General features: G+C 37.9%; 2 protein-coding genes and 1 pseudogene across 4 annotated transcripts; 2 read left to right on the plus strand and 1 right to left on the minus strand.

Annotated features, from left to right (window-relative positions):
- Positions 1-224: 224 nt before the first annotated feature.
- LOC148350877 (U2 spliceosomal RNA) lies at positions 225-398 on the plus strand (annotated as a pseudogene).
- A 5855-nt stretch (positions 399-6253) lies between these two features.
- Positions 6254-10826, minus strand: zcchc9 (zinc finger, CCHC domain containing 9). Of its 3 annotated transcripts, XM_088355402.1 has the most exons (7): positions 10646-10826; positions 10442-10563; positions 9033-9393; positions 7286-7436; positions 7118-7210; positions 6778-6846; positions 6254-6444 (listed from the first exon to the last, which is right to left on the minus strand). In XM_088355402.1, the coding sequence occupies exons 3-7, from the start codon at positions 9372-9374 to the stop codon at positions 6332-6334; spliced, it is 768 nt and encodes a 255-aa protein (XP_088211528.1). In that variant the 5' UTR covers positions 9375-9393; positions 10442-10563; positions 10646-10826; the 3' UTR covers positions 6254-6331. The 3 variants fall into 3 exon arrangements, with proteins under 3 accessions (XP_088211528.1, XP_088211526.1, XP_088211529.1); XM_088355400.1 differs by having other exon boundaries at positions 10442-10826; XM_088355403.1 differs by lacking the exons at positions 10442-10563; positions 10646-10826 and adding an exon at positions 9517-9684.
- On the plus strand, positions 10821-18722 carry ddx56 (DEAD (Asp-Glu-Ala-Asp) box helicase 56). The gene is made up of 14 exons (XM_088355399.1): positions 10821-10980; positions 11468-11629; positions 11711-11865; positions 12784-12951; positions 13213-13303; positions 13680-13921; positions 14849-14977; positions 15064-15177; positions 15251-15345; positions 15415-15488; positions 16718-16807; positions 16878-16983; positions 17059-17159; positions 18247-18722. The coding sequence occupies exons 1-14, from the start codon at positions 10924-10926 to the stop codon at positions 18316-18318; spliced, it is 1656 nt and encodes a 551-aa protein (XP_088211525.1). The 5' UTR covers positions 10821-10923; the 3' UTR covers positions 18319-18722.
- The last annotated feature ends 394 nt before the right edge of the window (positions 18723-19116 follow it).

The raw sequence follows: 19116 nt of genomic DNA on the forward strand, positions 1-19116 counted from the left end.
CTTCTCAGGTGATTATACTGATATTGGAGGGAGAATGAATCATTATTTTGAATTGTAAAATGCTCTTTCTATAAAAAACTTCATTTTGGTCAGCACATTTGTCTAAAACTGAAGTTAAAGGGATATTTGTAATTCATTTCTGCAAATACTGATTAAAAGATTATTCAACAATTGTCGTTTTTTGTTCAGCATGCTTGTTGGTCTTCACTGTGTGATGTTAGATGATTTAATCATGGCCTTGTTGTTTTTGGACTGTGGCTTTGATGCTATGTCAGTCCTTAGCTTGGCCTTTGCCATGATCTTTGATTTTTGCAATCCGGAGATGGAATAAGAGCTTGCTCTGTCCACTCCACGCATCGGCCCGGTATTGCAGTACCTCCGGGAACGGTGTATTCGCAATGATCGCAGCAAAGCTTTAGGGCTAGGACCTTAGCTTGGCCTTTTGGCTGAGAATAAGTGTCCCGGTTCCTAGGCTTTGTAGCGTATTATGAACTGACCGATAACGGATAATGGATAATGAATAACGAAGATAGATCAATAACCCTTAAACCCCCCCCCCCTTTTATTTTAAACACCAATCCTGCATTAGGCTTATTTATGAAAATTTTCTACTATTAATTACTTCTGTTAACTTTAGTTGATCACTTTTAGTATTTTCGTAATGTTCAAATACAAAAAAATGGTCATTAGTCATACTATGACAACACTGTAAACCTCACTTCCAAAGTAAACAACAGGAATATAATGAAATTTAATTATTTCAGCTCCTTATTACTCTTTAATGAATAATAAGAGACGCCTGATTTGTTGTTTTATTTATTACCCATGCCATATATAGATACATCTAGTACATCAATTTCCCTTGCCTCTGCAAAAAATGAGTAATGTTTATATAGTAAATACGAATTTAATGTCCTTAAAATTGCATTTTTATTGGCAACTTATTAGTCATTTAATTTGAGGTTTCTGAAAGCCAAATGGACACTAGAAAGCTGTCAATACTGGTATATCGTGAGTAAAGGCATGTATTGGCACTGATACCTGATATCAAAACTCATTTATCACAAATAATAACTTAAGTGTATAAAACCATTCAATATTATTTGGTTTATTATGACTTTGAATAATCTCTCCTTGTTGTAAAACCATTCATTAATTATCTGCACTGCTTATCCTCAGTAGGGTCGCGAGGGTGCTGGAGCCCATACCATATTTCCAGCCAGTTGCAGGGCAAGGACAGGCAAGAACTATTTCATTTAACCTGTGTCCGGGGTCCTCAACAGTCCAGCTGGTGAATTTTTGTTTTGATATGAAACCATTACATTTTACAAAGTATGCATTAGATTTTCCTCATTTTAAGATACTGATGGTCAGTCTAGTCACCCTTCACACCTAGATAGCACACAAAATTGAGCCGTTTTAATTTTGGGGGAGAATCGAGGGACCATGCCATTAAGAGACTTAGACATGAGACCTTTTTAAAATCCTGCACTTATTCAGCAATACAAGTTAAATGTGAGAATTAGAAAACATGTCTGGTGTGTGTTGTTTTGCTTCCTTTTCCAAGAGGCAAAGGCAACAAGCTGCATGCCACATGTTGCGATGAAAGGAAATGAGGGGATTAAGACAAGGTCAGGACTCAACTCAAGCATATACGCCTTCCTTTCACTGGAATAATTGTTAACGTAATACCACCCTCCATAATGGAAACACACATTTGTAATACATGTGTCATTGGCAATATGTCCATCGCTCATAGATGGCTTTGAGTCAACGAGCATGGTGGGATTTCAACACGCTTAGGGGTTTTCCAAGAATCTGACAGCAAATTATGACTGTTTACATAAAAAGCAGAAGAATGGACAGAGACTGGAATCATAAGGACCTCTTTGTGTTTTAGGACACCTATGGTATCAAATGTCCAAAATCGTGCTATCAGGCCTCTGATTTATTGACATTTACTAGCTATTTTCACCATGGTAAAAAAAACAAAGACAAACATTGTATTGTATTGTAGTAACTTTATTGACGGAGTTTTGGTTCCGTCATAATTTTTCTCCCCCAAAAACCTATGAAATGAAAATAGAGGTTGTATGGCTTAGGGTCGAGTTCTGGCCAATATCAAGCTGTATTGTGAAGCAGGGGTGTCAAGCTTTTTCCTCAGATAGTTCCTTGTAACGGAGTCTGCAAATGAGGTCCTATGGACAAATTATACAAACAAATATAATAAAATTGATTTTTATTCTTGCAAACACAATATTTCCGTTCTTTTCACCCAAAAAATACAAATACAATCAAGTGTAAAATTATGCTAGAAAAAACAGACAACGGTCTCTATTCATATAGCGCTTTTCAAGTCAATGAAGACCTCCCAAAGCGCTATACAATGCGTTTCACACTTTTCCCTTTTACACACTAACTAACCAATAGCATTGTCAGCCATGCTATCGGGGGAATCGAACATGCGACCTCTTGATCCCACGAATGCTCTACCTCCTTAGCTAATGCTGCCCAAACCAGAGTAGATCAGACCCAAGATGCAGACTGTGCAAGGACCCCCCTGAACGTTGTGATTTCATTGCTGGGAAATGTCATAGTTCCTACTTGGCCCAATCAGCTCCAACATAAAAAATCCTCCTGCCTCCTGGTGTTGTGTTCTCCCTGACTAGTTCTGCTTCTTTATTTCAAGTAACCAGTCGCTCAATATATGTACGGCTCTGCTGAAAATCAGAAAAGCTCCTCATAAAACTGAGTCCATAAAGGTGGATGAACTAGGATTAAATGATGTTTGTGTAACAGAGTTGAAATTTGATTGTTTTGAATGTTTTTTTGAATTCTCACAAAATCTGTGTTTTTGTTGTATTACTGTTAATATTCCGGTACCTCATTCAGTTGTTAAGTCATGGGCGTCTGCGACTGTTTTTTTCGTTTGGCACTTTATGGGCTTCAGCGCTTGCCGTAGCTTAAGTGATTTTTGTAAGCGTTGAAGGTAAGCTGTGCCCAATATCAGTTGGATAAAAAAATGCATATTTTGCTAGACATTTGAGCTGCTTTCGAAATTATTTTTGTATATAAAGATATATAAGTTGTTCTAAATGATGTGTATTAAAAAAGCACTAAATAAGAAGTTAATACAGCTTGAAATGAAAATCCAACATGTTTTGATGCAAACACGCCACGAGGTGCGGCCTGTTGAGTGATGACCCGTTCTTTTGTATCTTCAATATTTTAGATAATTGCAGTCGAGAACAGAGACCCTTGACTTTTGTATTGTTTTATTTACTGAATGCAGGTACGTGGGAAAGTTATGTTCATTGTTATTATCGAAGTTTCATCATTAATGTGCTCGCATGTTGTCTGCTTGCCGTTGCTTAAGTGATTTTTGTAAGCGTTGAAGACCCCTGACTTTTGTATTGTTTTATTTACTGAATGCAGGCAATAAACCAGAGATTGTGAAACCTTGTGTCGTGCATGAACGAGGGTCGCTACATTTGCTGTGGAACTGAGTCAGAGTACTTGTTTTCTGAGGAAGTTGGAAAAAAAGAGCTTTATTCAGGCACAATTTTAGGTCCAGTGTTTCTGGGGTGCTGAGCACCCAGAGTATGGCTGGTTAAAAACATTTTTCTTTCATTTCGCTTAAAGTAATATAACATGAAAAAATCAGTTATGATAATATATCAGGTAAAACATTTGCCAAAGGCTTTTTTATCTTAAGAGGCCGTTTTTATCAATTGAATGTTAATTTTAAGGCAATTTTTATCAATTGAAGGTTCATTTTTTTAATTGAATCACGGCACTCTTGGGCTTCCGTAATAACACACTATCAATGTAACTCACCGGAGCCTCCACAGACTCCACCACTATGCCGCAAGTTACAGTAGCCAAGCGAGTGGGGTGGGGGCGAGAGTGGTGCTAGGGATCAAATGCACTGAACTATTTCAAGGCAATGGAGTATTTCTGACACTGTGTTGTTCATATTTTTGTCTTTTACTTTTTTTTCATATTTTAGCTAGCATTTTTCATTATATTTGGGCATATCCTGTGCTTTATTAAGGAAAAGAGAGTTTTAAAAATGCTATGTTTTGGGGGTGCTTGGGTTGAATTTGGGCGTGATTGAGCACCACCCTCCCAAAACGGGCTGGTTACGCCCATTACTTTATTCATTAAAAAAATAAAATAGATAACGAGTAAAAATACATGAAATATGGTATAAACTTGCATATTTTAAAAACTTGTAGGTTGAGAAATTGTTATTAAATTTACATATCATGAAACTCACCTGGAAGGAGGTGATGTAATTGTTTGCCATCTTGCTGCTACTGGTTCCATCCATCCATTATCTGCACAGCTTATCCTCAGTTGGGTCGCGGAGGTGCTGGAGCCCATCCCGGCTATCTTTGGGCAGTGGGCAGGGGACACCCTGAACTGGTTGCCAGCCAGTCGCTTGGCACAAGGAGACAGACAACTCTCTTGCTCATTCACACCTAATGACAATTTAGACCGGCAAAAAGTGGTGCGGTTTGGTCACTTTGAGACTCCGTAGTTTCATTCTTCCTTGTGTTTAGTAGTACCGGTACTTGTTTTCCTTTGTATGCCATAATACAACGACATCCAGTGGTCAAATATTACACAGGGTCCTTTAACGATAAGCCCAGTTACAGATACCTTGTAGCCCACATTAAACCACACCCCCTACATTGCATATTACCGAATTTTATGGCAATATGTATTCTGTGTAGCACTATTTAGATATTCTATATAACACGCTACAGTGGGCATTTGCACGTCACACTGGGTATTTGTATATTGTATTCTTTTTGCTTTATTATTGTATTGTTCTCAGCTCAGGGATGCTGCTGGAAATGTGAATTTCCCTGCGGGGATGAATAAAGTATCTATCTAGCTGTACTGTCCCATCCCCAGACTGGATCCAGCTAGCTAGCTAAAGTCAAACAACACTGTTCCCGATCTGAAACTGAAACCATGAGTTGTGTTGATGTGCCATTCATTATAGCGTCGGATGTTTTTAAAAATGTATAGTTTTGAACAAACTCAAATATTTAAAATTCCTAAATTGCGGCAGATGTCCGGTCTCCCTTCAGAGAAACTTAGCTCACTGAGGATTGTATTCATGGCAGATGCCTTAAAGATCCAGACTATTTGAAAACAAGAAGGGGTTGTCAAAAGTCAGGGGTCTCTGTTCTCGACTGCAATTATCTAAAATATTGAAGATACAAAAGAACGGGTCATCACTCAACAGGCCGCACCTCGTTGCCACTCATTGCACATTGCTCTCTGTACTATGGTAATTACAGCGTTATTGTTACAGTGTTAATGTTACTGTGTACCTGACTTGTTAACCTGACTGCCCATTTTGCACATCTGGTTAGCTACTCTTCTTGCACTATCGGCACTATGGTAAAATACTATACGTAGCCAATTACAATACAACTTTATTTATATCTGTACATTCAAGGAAACTGTGGGGGTCAGATGCATCGACATTTCGTTCTGTATACACGTGTACTAGAATGACAATAAAGTAGATCTGAATCTGAATCTGACTGTTTTATCAGTAAAACTGCCCAGGTCAAAAGAAAAAAACATTTGTTTTTTTACCTGAAAGGGTTTGTGACAATTGGGTGAAATTTTATTTTCTTCCCTGCTGTTAATTACGACACAATTGCTCCATTGAGAAATTGTGAGACGTCATCACCAATCATTGCTCATCTTCCCCTCTGGGACTTTTTACATTACTTGATGTTTAGTGAAATCAGGTGGCATCAGTGAATGAAGCTTCTGTGCTTTTCTTACCACACAAACATTGAAAGCAGGAGGGTAGGAGTGGGTTTCCATCTCAGGGGTCTGATGTTTTGTTTTTTTGTGTTGACTTCACAATGTTCCTATTGTTCTTGCATGCTAAATGTCTGCACTAAATTATGTTTAGGAAAGTCAGAATATGAGGCCTAAGTATCATCATCATCAGTGATGTTGCAACTCAAGTATCAAAACTCTGTTAGCAAGACTTTGAATATTCTACAAATATAACTCAGGTCATGCAAGGTTCCTTAAAAACAAAAATATGGAAACTATTTGTCTCAATTAGAATCGGCCCAGCGATTCTGATCCCATATGTTAAAACGTTCCTTCCAGACTTTAGTAAAGCTCTTCAGAGTGCTAAAGTTATTATATTACAAAAGCAATCCAAAATTGAGATATCCATCCTTACCAAGAAAAAGCGGATGAAAAAAAATTGTGTCTTTTGATTCAAGTGATAATTTATTTCATATGATCAAACACAAAAAATAGATTGGAGGCTTTAGTATTTCTGTTAGAAGACCACCACTTTGCTTTGCTTGGGTTTAATGGTAACGACAGGAACATGGACGTCTTCATGGTCGGCGCTCATGTTGTTGGACAACCAGCCTAATGTGACGTTATGACCTGAAAAAAAAAAACATTTTGGTGTTCATTTAAACAAAGGAAGCATGTAAATTGAGGCAGTAGTTGTTACTTTATGGTTCGCCTATTGTGGGATATAATTTGGGTCCGTTAACCTCCTTAGTGTACTAGCACAAACTGATGCAAAATTACCAACTTGAAATCAACTTTATGGTTAGTTAAAATCTCACTTTTGGCACTTTTAACAAAAAACAAAAAAATATGATACAAAGATGCATTAAATACTTCCGTCTTTACTTGAATCCAAGCAAGGGCCCTGATCTGAGGTAAGGTAAACGCTCAGTAGGCGGCAATAGTCTGCAGTCTTGGACTTACTGGAGGATTGATGTTCAGGGCAGTCCTTCTGAAAGTGTTCCACTGATCCGCAGACTCGACAGCTTCCTCCTTAGAAGGGGAATAGAAGTGTTAACATTGATGTTAAGAGCTAAGAATATCAAATACAGTGAACAGGGCGGATGTGTTGCATAGCCAACTGTGTAATGAGAAAATACTAACAACAGACTGAACTAGGATGTCAAATCTTAACCTTGTCACCACTTACATGATGCATAAAATCAGGGATTTATTTTTTACATTGAACTTTTATTGTCAAAATTGACAATGTAGAAAAACAACAACTTCAAAGTTCTGCATGATGTAGTGAGAGAAATTCTACCTTGAGAATAGAGGCCTTTGGGGTTGTCTGGGCAGGAGCGTGACAAATGTCCCGTCTGACCACAGATAAAGCATTTGGCATACGGGTATTCACCTGTAAAAGTAAAAATTGTTTTCAACTGTTGGGAATTAATAAAAAGAGAAGAGGACAAGGAAAGCGCATTCTTACCCACTGCGGGGTCTACTTTGGCACGGCAGCGCTGGATCTCGTGCTCAGTGGAACCGCAACGGTAGCAGATATCACGACCCATCTCCTGGTCCCGCTCAGCTTCTGGACAATCAGCCAAGCCATGGCCAGGCTTTCTACAGTTGAAGCACACCTGCAGCCAGGATTCAAACAACACACATGACAGGGTTCCTACAGCTTACAGGAAGTTAAATCCTAGACTTTTAAAGACTTTTTTAAAATGCCATTTGAAACAAAAATGTAAGACCAAGTCAACAAAAAAACACAGTTGAAACAAACAAAAACAAATATTTCTTTCACACAATGCATTGTGCCTTGTACACATTACCTGACACAGCTTTTAGCCATGGCGAAAAACGTTCATTGGACAGCAACTTCTCATTAAATGTACACTTCCCCATGGTCCAAAGTAATCCTCTCTGTCCAAAGTTTCTATGTGTATAGTGGATAGAGCTAAGATATGCATCTGTTCTGAAAGGCCTGAGTGAAACCACATCATCGTTTTGATAGTTCTGTAATAGTGGTCAAGCGATTTCACAAAAGTAAATCGGTGAATTAGTAAAAAAGACAATGATAAATGTAAGTAAATCTTTTTAGTTCAATCAAAAAAAAAATCTTAAAAATGTGTTCACATTTTAAGACTTTGCAAAATTGGATTGAAGACATTTTAATGCCAATTAAGGCCTTATTTTTAGAATAATGAATTCAGTTCCTTTTAAGACTTTTCAAGGATCCGCGGTAAACCTGCATGAGCAAAGAGCTATGTATGCAAACATTTTCTTTTATAAATGAGCAACTCAAATGGGCAACTCAAGGCAAACAATTCTTGTTACCACAATTCGGAAGCCGGAGAGAAGACGTTTCATCAAGGCATAACGGGACATTTTGACGAGTAGGTGCTGATCGGTGTGGCAGAGCTGATGGGCTAACCAACTATCAGTTAGAATCTGACTTAGTAGCGACTGCTGGCAACCACCGAATCAAGCAGAAAATGACTGAATGCTGCTGAAGACTGCATCAAGAGTGAACCATGATATTTTGTTTCCGTAAAGAAGAAAACAGGTCAGACACAAAAAAAAAGAAAATCAAAGATGGATTCCCTTTTCCGAATAAAACCTCCACAGAATTTTGAACTTTCATATCGAATAAATTAATTTGTTTATACGAAGTATATATGTAATATTCTGAGCACATTGTAGCCATGTAGCAAGGACAAAAAAATACAAGCTGGTAAAGTAAACTTTTGTTAAATACTTCATTCGCAAGCGAAATGTGATTTATGAACGGTGCAGATTCATCAAAAAAGGCCGAGAGCCAGGTGAAACAGCTTAATCGTTCAGTTACAAACTAGCAGAAAACTGCATCAATGGTGCAAAGCAGGAAGAAATGATAAGAGACAGGTTGGTGTAATACACCTGGGACTATCAGACAGCCTGTGGATATACAGTATATCAACACTAGCCAAAACTGCCTTAATGTAAGACAGCATAAATAAACAAGCAACAGCACATTCTGTGTGACAAAATATAAGGACAGCCTCATTGGTCCAAACCTAGAAGCCTAATAAATTCTGTGCATCATTATCAGAATGAGAACTTTAAATTTGTCCATTATTGGGGTGATTTGAAAAACTTAGTTGGACAATAAACAAACTGATCATGTGACTTGGATGAATTTTACAATCAATGAAAGGGAAGAGACGCCCAAACCTAACCCAAAACTATCTCACCATTTTATTTTTCTTATTCGTCTGCCTCTTGATCCTCCTATTTTCTCTTCTCTGGTCCTTTTTTAAGGCAACCTCAAGCTCTTGCCTCAGCTCCTGCTTCCCATGAGTCGTTGCAATCTCTTGTCCGTTCTGCTGCAGAAACTCCATGAAGCCATTAACATCCTGGTCTGTGTAGTCCTTCTTTTTCTTGTTAGCTTTCTTCCCCGCAACACCACACGGCTGAAGTCCCCGAGCAGGGTCTTTCTGAGAATCTCCACGTCCCCTGGCCTTCAGTTGGTTCCAGGGTGTGGCATCAGCTGTCTTATTTTTGTGAACGTTGTTGGCCCGAGCCCACCTTGTCATTGTGAAATTGTGTGAGGGGCTGAGCAAGACAAAACACAAATTTAATTAGTTGTGTGAGAGAATGTCACATAACCGTCATCCTCGGCAATTGCTCCTCTTGCTAATAATTGCCTTAACAAACATTACAAACACAAAACAGCACCTATTTACTCATAGCAAGACAGACTATCCATCCATCCATTAACTCCACCACTTATCCTCAGTAGGGTCGCAGGGGTGCTGGAGCCTATCCCAGCTATCTTCGGGCAGTGGAAACCCTGAACTGGATGCCAGCCAGTTGCAGGACACAGAGACAGGCATTCACTGGCTCTTTCACACCTAGGGACAATTTAGACCGGCCAATTAACCTGACATGCATGTTTCTGGAATGTGGGAGGAATCTGGAGTGCCCGAAGGAAACCCACGCAAGCACGGGGAGAACATGCAAACTCCACACAGGAAAGTTCGATCTCATGACCTCAGAACTGTGCCGCACAAGCACTAACCACTGCGCTGCCGTGCTGAAGACAGACTATGAAGGTAAAAACTGAATTAGTGTCGACAAGTTTATTTTATTTACCAAATAAACAACACAAACAATTCATTCTTTCAGCATCTTTCTTAGTTCTTAGCCTACTTGCATTAAATTTAGTGTTGCTCATTAAACATAGCAGATTACAGACTAGAGTCGAAATGGGCAACAAGAGATCGATCTAAAAAAAACAAAAGGAATTTAAAAACTTCCGTAGACAATTTTTATAAGGCGTACACAATTTTGAATGAAAAATAACGTAAAATACGGAGAGAAACGTAAAAAGTGACAGGTATTATTTCAAATGTTACTGTACTTGACTTTGAAGTGCATTTCTAGCGTTATATTCCTAATTTACTGTGATTTCTTGCAAGAATATATCTCAAGCTAGCGTGAACAGCATGTGTGGGTTAGCCTAAAACACGATGGTTAGCGAGCAAGTAGCATTTGCAAGTATCCAGTATCGTTAAAAGTCAATTACAACTAAAATGCCTAATATAAAGCTTACTTTTTTAACGACGAACCCTTTGATTTGGCTTAACAATGACTAGTTTACCTTTAAATGTTAAATTTCCACCATGGTACTGTTTTTTTCCGGGATCTGTACTTTTTCTTCTTCACTGGTTCTGAAAAATAAGGCAAAGTGGTGCTCTATCGACATCCACTGCATTCGAGGGCCTGGTGGACATAAAAATTAATAAACATCTTATCGGCAAAATATGTTTCAAAAGGTTTGAAATTAATTTGAGTCAAGACACACATGTTACACAAGAATATTATGCCAATAACAGATCGTCATATTAAAATTGAAAATAGCTTCTAAGTAAATTTACGTTTTTTTTTTACCCCCAAAAATATTTAAATTACAATAGTTGTTCTTAAAAAAATAAATTGAACGAAGGAACTATGAATGGATTAAGCTTTAAAAAATCCTATTCCAAATCAGGTTTTGGGTGTATCTCGTATGACGACATGAGCTACGACTTTTGTACGGGGTGACGTAAGACTTATGCGACGCACGTGTGCGAAACTGGAAAAATGGCGACTGAGTTGCTGCAGTTTCACGAAATGGGCCTGGACGACCGTCTTCTGCAGGTAAAAAGCTCTTATCTGTATTTTTTGGACAAAATCAATCATTAAGACAGTGTTTCGTCGTAAAACGAGAGAAGTGCCGTGTATTTGCTTCTCTTCGTGACTCAATGCCCATGGTCTTTCGATAGCACTCTACGAAAATAACAATACAGTTTCTTGTAATCTTACTGTACCACGTCTGAAATTGCATACCCAAACAAGAAGATGCATATGAAAGGATTCTAATTTTCTATGAATTTGCCACATTTAGCATACATTTACAACTCTGCCCCGTCTCTTATCACTAAAACTTCATATAATACTCTGCTGTTACATTTACATACCAATCCAACAATGTGTCATATTCTGAAATTAATGATGTGTAAAACGAAAACCTGCCCTAGATTACCTTGTGTTTGGGGTGTTTTCTATATGTATCACACCATCAGATTATTCATTTTCCTCTACAGGGCTCCATTGTTTATATTTAATGGAAATACATCTCTTTTAGGCCGTGGCTGATCTTGGGTGGTCTAAACCCACCTTAATCCAGGAAAAGGCTATTCCTTTGGCTCTGGTGGGCAAAGACCTCTTGGCACGGGCTCGGACTGGCTCTGGCAAAACCGCTGCTTATGCTCTGCCTGTCATTCAGCGGATCCTCGCATCCAAGCAGGTGACTGAGGCTTAGATTTTTAAAAATGCTTCTAAAAATGATAAGAACTAGCTGTAACAGGTCATGTCCTATTTTTGTCAGACTGTTCGTGAGCAGGATGTGAGAACTCTCATTCTGGTTCCTTCAAAAGAACTGGGTCAACAGGTCCAAGCAATGATGAAACAGTTGACTGAGTACTGTTCCAGGGACGTCCGCGTCGTTGACATCTCCGGGAAAGCAGAAGTATCCGCACAGAGGTCTTTTCAGTCTCTTAAAACATTTTTATATGAAGAAGTGCATGGTCAGATAAGGGCAGGTTAAATAAAATGAATAGCACTTTAGAACTGTATAGCTAGGCAAGTATAATAAATTCATAACCCAAGGTAAAAAAAATATCATTAATATCATTAACCTAAATATCAGTAAAGTAATGCAAAAGTTAAAAGGTACCATATACTAGTGAAACGTTAGTGGAAAGTACTTAGTAGCGTCCAAGCTAAAATGATCATGTTTGCTTCAGCGATATTTTAAACCTTTCATGAATGGTTAAATAACATAAAAAGAACGAAAATATTTTATTGGACTCGTTGGATTAAAATACGACTTACTATAGAATGATTTGCTATGATGGAATTTAAAAAGATTTGAATTTACTTGGAAAAACTGTAAATGTGCCATGCAGTTACTTTTAAAGCAGGTGTCTCCAACATAGTGCCCGCTGGCACCAGGGTTACCCATTAGGGCAGCTGAGGTGCCAGCGGACCTTTTCTCAAAATAGCTCCCCATCGTTGGGTCATTGTGATTTTCTTGTAAGCTTATTTAGTGGTTGATGAATATATTTAACCCTATTTCCAACAATTAACCTGTCAAACACATAACAAAAACATGATAATAACATGATGCATTATTTTATAAATGCATATGAAACGGTGCGCTTTGCGCTTATTGGTAACTAATCACAATCCTAGGTTTAAAGTAGGTTGGAGAACCCTGCTCTAAAGGTACGTTGTGTATTATTTAGCGCCTCCGAGTGGTAAAATAAGTTAAAAAATAATCAGCACTTAAGATTATTTGTCAGACTCAATAAGCCCTAGTCCTAGCAGTAACAAATTAAATTAGACTAGAAAAGCTTGATATACAGAGGTTATCTCATTTACTCCCTTGTTAACTTGCAGGCCCATTCTGATGGAAAAACCCGATGTGGTGGTGGGCACTCCGTCTCGCGTACTGGCACACCTCAAAGCACACAATCTGAACCTGCAAACATTGGAAATGCTGGTAGTGGACGAGGCCGACCTGCTCTTTTCGTTTGGGTTCGAGGAGGACCTGAAGACTCTGCTGTGGTGAGAGAAACCCCATGAGCTTTGTTGGACAATCAATTTCAATGTTTCACTTACATTAGGTTGTAATTATTCTAAGTGAAACAATTTGATTAAAAAAAACACTGAATAAAATGAGGGGAAAACATCTTTAGAAACAAAATGAAATGTAACGTCGTATTAGAAGGAAAACCACGCTATATGTATTTGATACTTTTGAATGTCCATGTATTGTCGATTTTTGTTTATTGCTCATGCAGTATTGTCAATTCAACTCTCTTGCAGTCACCTTCCAAAAATCTACCAGTCCTTCCTCATGTCAGCTACCCTCAGTGAGGACGTTCAGGCCTTGAAGGAGCTTCTGCTGCACAATCCCGTAAAATAATTTTCTTTTGCACCTCTATTGGTGGATTACCATCAAGGACAGCCAATAGTAGTTTTTCCTTATTTCGGGTAGACACGTGATTAGCAAGTTGCACTTTGCTGGAGCAGGGGTCACCTGAGATGCTTGTCTTTTACTGATACTAGTGCGAAAGGCTGTTATCATGTTATTTCTATGTTGCTATTATGTCATTACGTACTTAGTAGGTCGTAATTAATCAATAGTTAAAATATGTATTTAGTGTAGAATCTAAACTGCCTGTATGTTATAATAAAAAATTCCACTAAGTATTTTGCACCACAAATTAACCAAGCAGACTGTAGCAGAGGTGACAGAAATCTGTTTTGACATCTTTTGCGGTAACCTGCAGGTGATCCTGAAACTTCAAGGCTCCCAGCTGCCTGACAGCAGCCAACTGCAGCAATTTAGTTTGCGCTGCGAAGAGGAGGACAAGTTTTTGCTGATCTACACACTACTCAAGCTGGGATTGGTGCAGGGCAAGACTCTCATTTTTGTGGGAGCTGTGGACCGATGCTACCGCCTCAAACTCTTTCTGGAGCAGTTCAGTATTCCTGCCTGCGTACTCAACTCCGAGCTGCCCATCCATTCAAGGTAACACTACAGACCTGAACACATTTAACGGTGGAAATTTTGTCATCTGCATAGTCATGCTAGTCAATAATTAACTTTCAAAGAATGCAACCCAAGGGCAGACTTTTAGAAATATAAAATGTACAAAATTTCAATTAAATAGTTTATATTTATATTTATATTTATATAATATTCTTTGTTATCTGAGACATGATCAGATAAACGTTTTGGAGCTTTTAGACATTTTAAAATATACATTTATTGCTTAAATTAAAGTCAACGTGGTGTGACCCAAATAAGAGTTTTATCACAAACTTGCTCTCCAACCATCACCCCCTCCCATCCTGGAAAATGGCTTGGTAAACTTTTGCATTCATGCAGTAGCGACCCATCACTTTGAGGTTTTTTTCCAGCCATGTTGCAATAGAGATATAAAATTAGCATTCGTCAAGTGTGACTTAAATTATAAACTTAGTTTTAAATAAGGACTTGGATGTCAAACATCTGGAGCATATCTGAGAAAAAACAATTTGATTTTGTTGTATTGGCAAATTATGAATGACTAATTACTCTTGGGAGACGATGAAGTTTATTTGGTTAATCCGCTTGGACAGAAACATCGAAGATAATAGTCTATTTTGATTTTTCCTCTTGGACAAGTTCACGTAGCTCTAGCCATACAGCATGCTCTTTGGGCTTGGTAAAACTACTGGCTATGCCCTTTTTCGAAAGGTCACACTAATTGGTCTGAGAAATCATTAACATATTAATGATTTTTTTTGACAAACTTTAAACTGAATCCGTTAAACTGACACTTCAATTTAACTTAAGTCCTTAACGACCCAATTTTGGTGCATTGCGTACACTAGTTAGTCTCATGGCCATTCAAAGCCACAAGAGAGAGAAAAGTTGGCATTTACTCAATGTACCTCGTTTTGTCTCTTACAGGTCTCATATTATCACACAGTTCAATCAGGGATTTTACGACTACATCATCGCAACTGATGAACACAGTCTGACCAACCCTGCCGACACTTCGCAGTTGGTAAAAAAAGGCAAAAAACAGAAGGGCGGAAAGTGAGTCCTCATTAAAATTGTACGGGAAGCATTTCTTTGGTATTGCGTCTGAATGTCCACAAGCTGTGTGTGTCTGGTCTCTGCAGGGCTAAAGAGAAGGAATACAGCGTCTCCAGAGGTGTGGATTTTCAACATGTAGCCAATGTCATCAACTTTGATTTCCCTACCAGTGTGGAGTCATACATCCATCGAGTGGGAAGGTAAGAATAAGTCCTGGCCAACTGTGTCTCCCAAGAATGAAAAGTTGATGATTGATGATTGGTTTTCATTTAGAACAGCGAGAGCTGACAACACGGGCACAGCCTTGTCCTTTGTTTCACATTCAGAAGCAACTTTGCTCTCAGAGGTTGAGGAGACGTTGACTGGAGGTTAATAAATAGTAATTGCATGTGCACATTTTTATATTTGATTGTTTAACATTTTATTTTTGTCTGCAGATGATGCAGAATCCAGCCTGAAACCTTACCAGTTCAAGATGGAGTTAGTCGAGGGCTTTCGTTACAGATGCAGGGTGAGGATTGGCTTTGATATTAGGCATGGGCTGATAACCGGTTTGACAATTTGACAAATTGTTAAAAAGTTAGTCTTAAATACTTCTAGTGTTGTGTGTCACTGGCAATGAGCATGTACATTATTCATTTTTGAGAGACAGTGTCCTGAAAACAGCTTGTACTTGCTAGTTCAAATAAGAGACGCTCTCTGGCGAAAAAGGGGACAATTTATCAACCCTTTTAGAGAAATGATACTATTGCAGAATCTGAAACAAGCAGCTCAAATTAATCAATTAATGAATCACAAATATTCCAAATATCAGAACCAACCGTAGTGGAATTCTTCATGTAAACAAGTATACTAATGTGCTTACTGGTGATTTCCTACAGTGTGACCTGCAATAGAAGAATGCAAACATGTATTTAAATTGCACACATGCTTTTATTGTTCCAAGTAGTATATCTTGTTTAAAATCGCAGAATGGGATGAAAATTGCAGTTTTTGTTTTACTGAAACATTGCATAAAACTAAATTTTAAGCATAGAAGTCTAAAAAAAATCCATATATTTTTTTTCTCTGAGTAGAAAGCGACATGTGATAGATTGATTTAAAACTAAAGTGTACCTAAATAAACCCAGTGGAACCCTACCATGATCTTTATACGCACACCCATCTATTAGTGTATGATACGCTTCTTTTTTAACCTAGACAACAACTCAAAGTTTGGGTGCGTGTTATACTCAAGGTTCTACAGTATTTGTGCAATAATTAAACAGTCGAAAAATATTGCTGACCACAATTGCAAAACATCAGAGGCAATGGAAATTGAACCCAGGTCTCAGTTGTAAGAGCGTTGAATCCTCATTACTAGACCACATGTGATATAGATGACGTATAATAAGTCATTCGATTTTATTTCTATAACAATATTTTTACTTATGGTACCAGAGACGTTTGTTGGAGAATAGAGAAAACGGAAAGTCGTCCTGAAAGATGTAAATAAATGCAAAAAAAGCACGACAAGGGAGACAGCTCTTTGGTGTTTCTGATGATGAATCAGACATTAAATAAATTCGTTACGCTGCTATTGTGTTAATAGTTAACATTATTAACAAAGGATTTTAATCATCGGTGCCCGTATTTAACGTTTGTCACTACTATGCCTGGTTTGAGCTGAGAAAAAGTGAAGCTTTTAATATTAATATTTTAATAATAATATTTAATATTATTATGTTTTTCCAAACAAAGGACGCAATGCGATCAGTCACTAAGCAGTTGGTGAGAGAAGCTCGACTAAAGGAGATCAAACAGGAACTGCTCAACTCGGAGAAGCTAAAGGTGAGCCATAGCTCATGGTTTGGAATTAAAGTCTAAAGGTCATAGTTTTTCCTCTCTAATTGTCCTTCAGACTTACTTCGATGATAATCCCAGAGACCTACAAGTGCTCCGACACGACCGTGACCTTCACCCGGCCGTCATCAAGCCACACATGAAGAACATCCCAGAATACCTAGGTCAGTGTCATTGGTACGCTAGCATGTTTTTCTGCTTGGTATATAAGTAAAAGTATACCTTGTGACCCCACACAGTCCCTGAGGCGCTGAGGGGTGTTGTCAACTGCAATAGGAGGAGGTGGAGAATGCCTTACCAAAAGCACAGACAGCATGGAGTCAGCAGAAATTTCTCCAGGGTGAGACTCTCCCCTTTGTTAACAATACTTTACAATAACTCATTTTTACACTTCCAGGAAGCGTTTGTATAACGAATATAAGCACTACCTGTTGTACTGTGGGTTATTTTAAATACATCTCAAATTTGTGACTACATTAAGTGGAAATGGTCAGAATGGAACCCAGAGGTGCCTTCTTTCAGACTCCTTTGCTGATGTCAATTATGCAATGGTTGATTGCTACTAAACCAATTGGGCTCTCCTAAAATCAAAACCCGACGTTAAAGGACCTACAGGAGGTCGTCTGCTAATTTGGATTCTTTATTTGGCAAAAACATTTGAGTAAGCTACTCTTAAATCTCTATAATTTGCATCTTGCTAAATAGAAAATTAGTCAGCAAATGAGATACACTAACCTTGTTTTTGTATTTGATTTATATATATTTTTATTATCTAAAAGAGAACACAAAAGTTTTACTGTATTACAAAACCATTGTTGTAATGGGATTTGTACCCTGGTCGTGGAAGTGAGAGAAGTGATTTCTAAATACTGGACTACCAGATGGCTTGCGGTAGGGCATTTTGTTTTATCTCATTATCACTCCATTTTCAGTCGTGGTACGTTAATTTTGATGTGCGTTTCCTATGTTAAGATGATAATATATTTTGTCACTTTTGTAAGTGAGGAATTTGTCATTGTAATATGTGAAACACACACAAAAAACTGTCTTTGGTACATGACTAAAAATGATGTGATACTGAGATAAAATCTACTACCTTTTTGCATGTCATGTATACCACTGGTGGTCCTGTGGTTAGAATATGTTCCTCTCACCCTCGCAACCCAGATTAGATTCCCGTTACATCCGACTGCAGCTGAGAAAAAGTGAAGCAAATTTATTTTCACAATTTCTAAGGTGCGGGTTATACACAAAACGATACGGTATATATGGATTTGTTAGTTTCTCTTTGCTTATCCCTTGTCAAGTTAAACTTTATATGTGAGTTTTTCTCTCTGTTAAACGCTCTTGTACTTATGATTTTGCATTCTTTTTTTTCTTTTTTTCTTTTTTTTCTCAACTAACCGTAAACATTGTTTTTCTTACAGGAGAAGAATCCATTGACAAGTTTTCGCTTCTCTAAAAGGAAGAGGAACAATGAGCCAAAGCATTCAAAATAAGTTTGGATGAAATGTGATTTCAAAAGTGGACTTCTATTTCTCTAAAGAAATCAACAATGAACCCATCCAACATTGTACATTGTTTTTTGTACATTTCTGATTGTAATCGAATCTGTATGCAATTGTTGAATTCAAGTTGTTCTTCATATTTTGCATTGAATATATTTCCTTTTTAAACATTGCAATTTTGGCCACCAGGAAACTTTTCTGAACTCATCTACTAATGTTTGACATGAATTGAAAGCATGTCATTGAGTAGCCGATTCGTTTGAAATAGTTTAAAGAACTAATTTGAAATAATAGTTTGATGGCATAAGCAAACGTCTGAAGGTAAATCAATTAAACAATATTTTGTTATAAATACAAAATATTAAAAAAATTAAGATTTAAAAAAAAATTGTTACTTTTAATTATACACATCTCTGGATTCACGGCTTGTTGCCTCAAATGATGATCCCATTCAAGACATTTGAAAGAGAACAAACATGTAATACACTAAGGCTAAAATGGGTTCCCTTAACCACTAGGGTCAAAGGGGCACCATTTCCTGTGGTGTGTCTTGGGCAAGTATGGCCTGGTGGCGTCAATCCCTCTCCAAGCTATCATATGTTTGCACGCGGTCTTGATCTGGAAACCTGTGGCGTGCTAGACGATAGTGCTAAACACTGCACTCTGGAAAGACATCTTAACGATAAATCTTCAATAAAAAATAAAATGCGAGCCTTAAATTCTTATCCATCATTTTCTCTCGACTGGGTGCCTCTAGATTTTTCAATAACTATAGTGTGCCAAGCTCAA

This window comes from Urocampus carinirostris, chromosome 16 (assembly GCF_059441175.1).
Source record: "Urocampus carinirostris isolate Australia breed hairy pipefish chromosome 16, RoL_Ucar_1.0, whole genome shotgun sequence".
NCBI lineage: Eukaryota > Metazoa > Chordata > Actinopteri > Syngnathiformes > Syngnathidae > Urocampus > Urocampus carinirostris.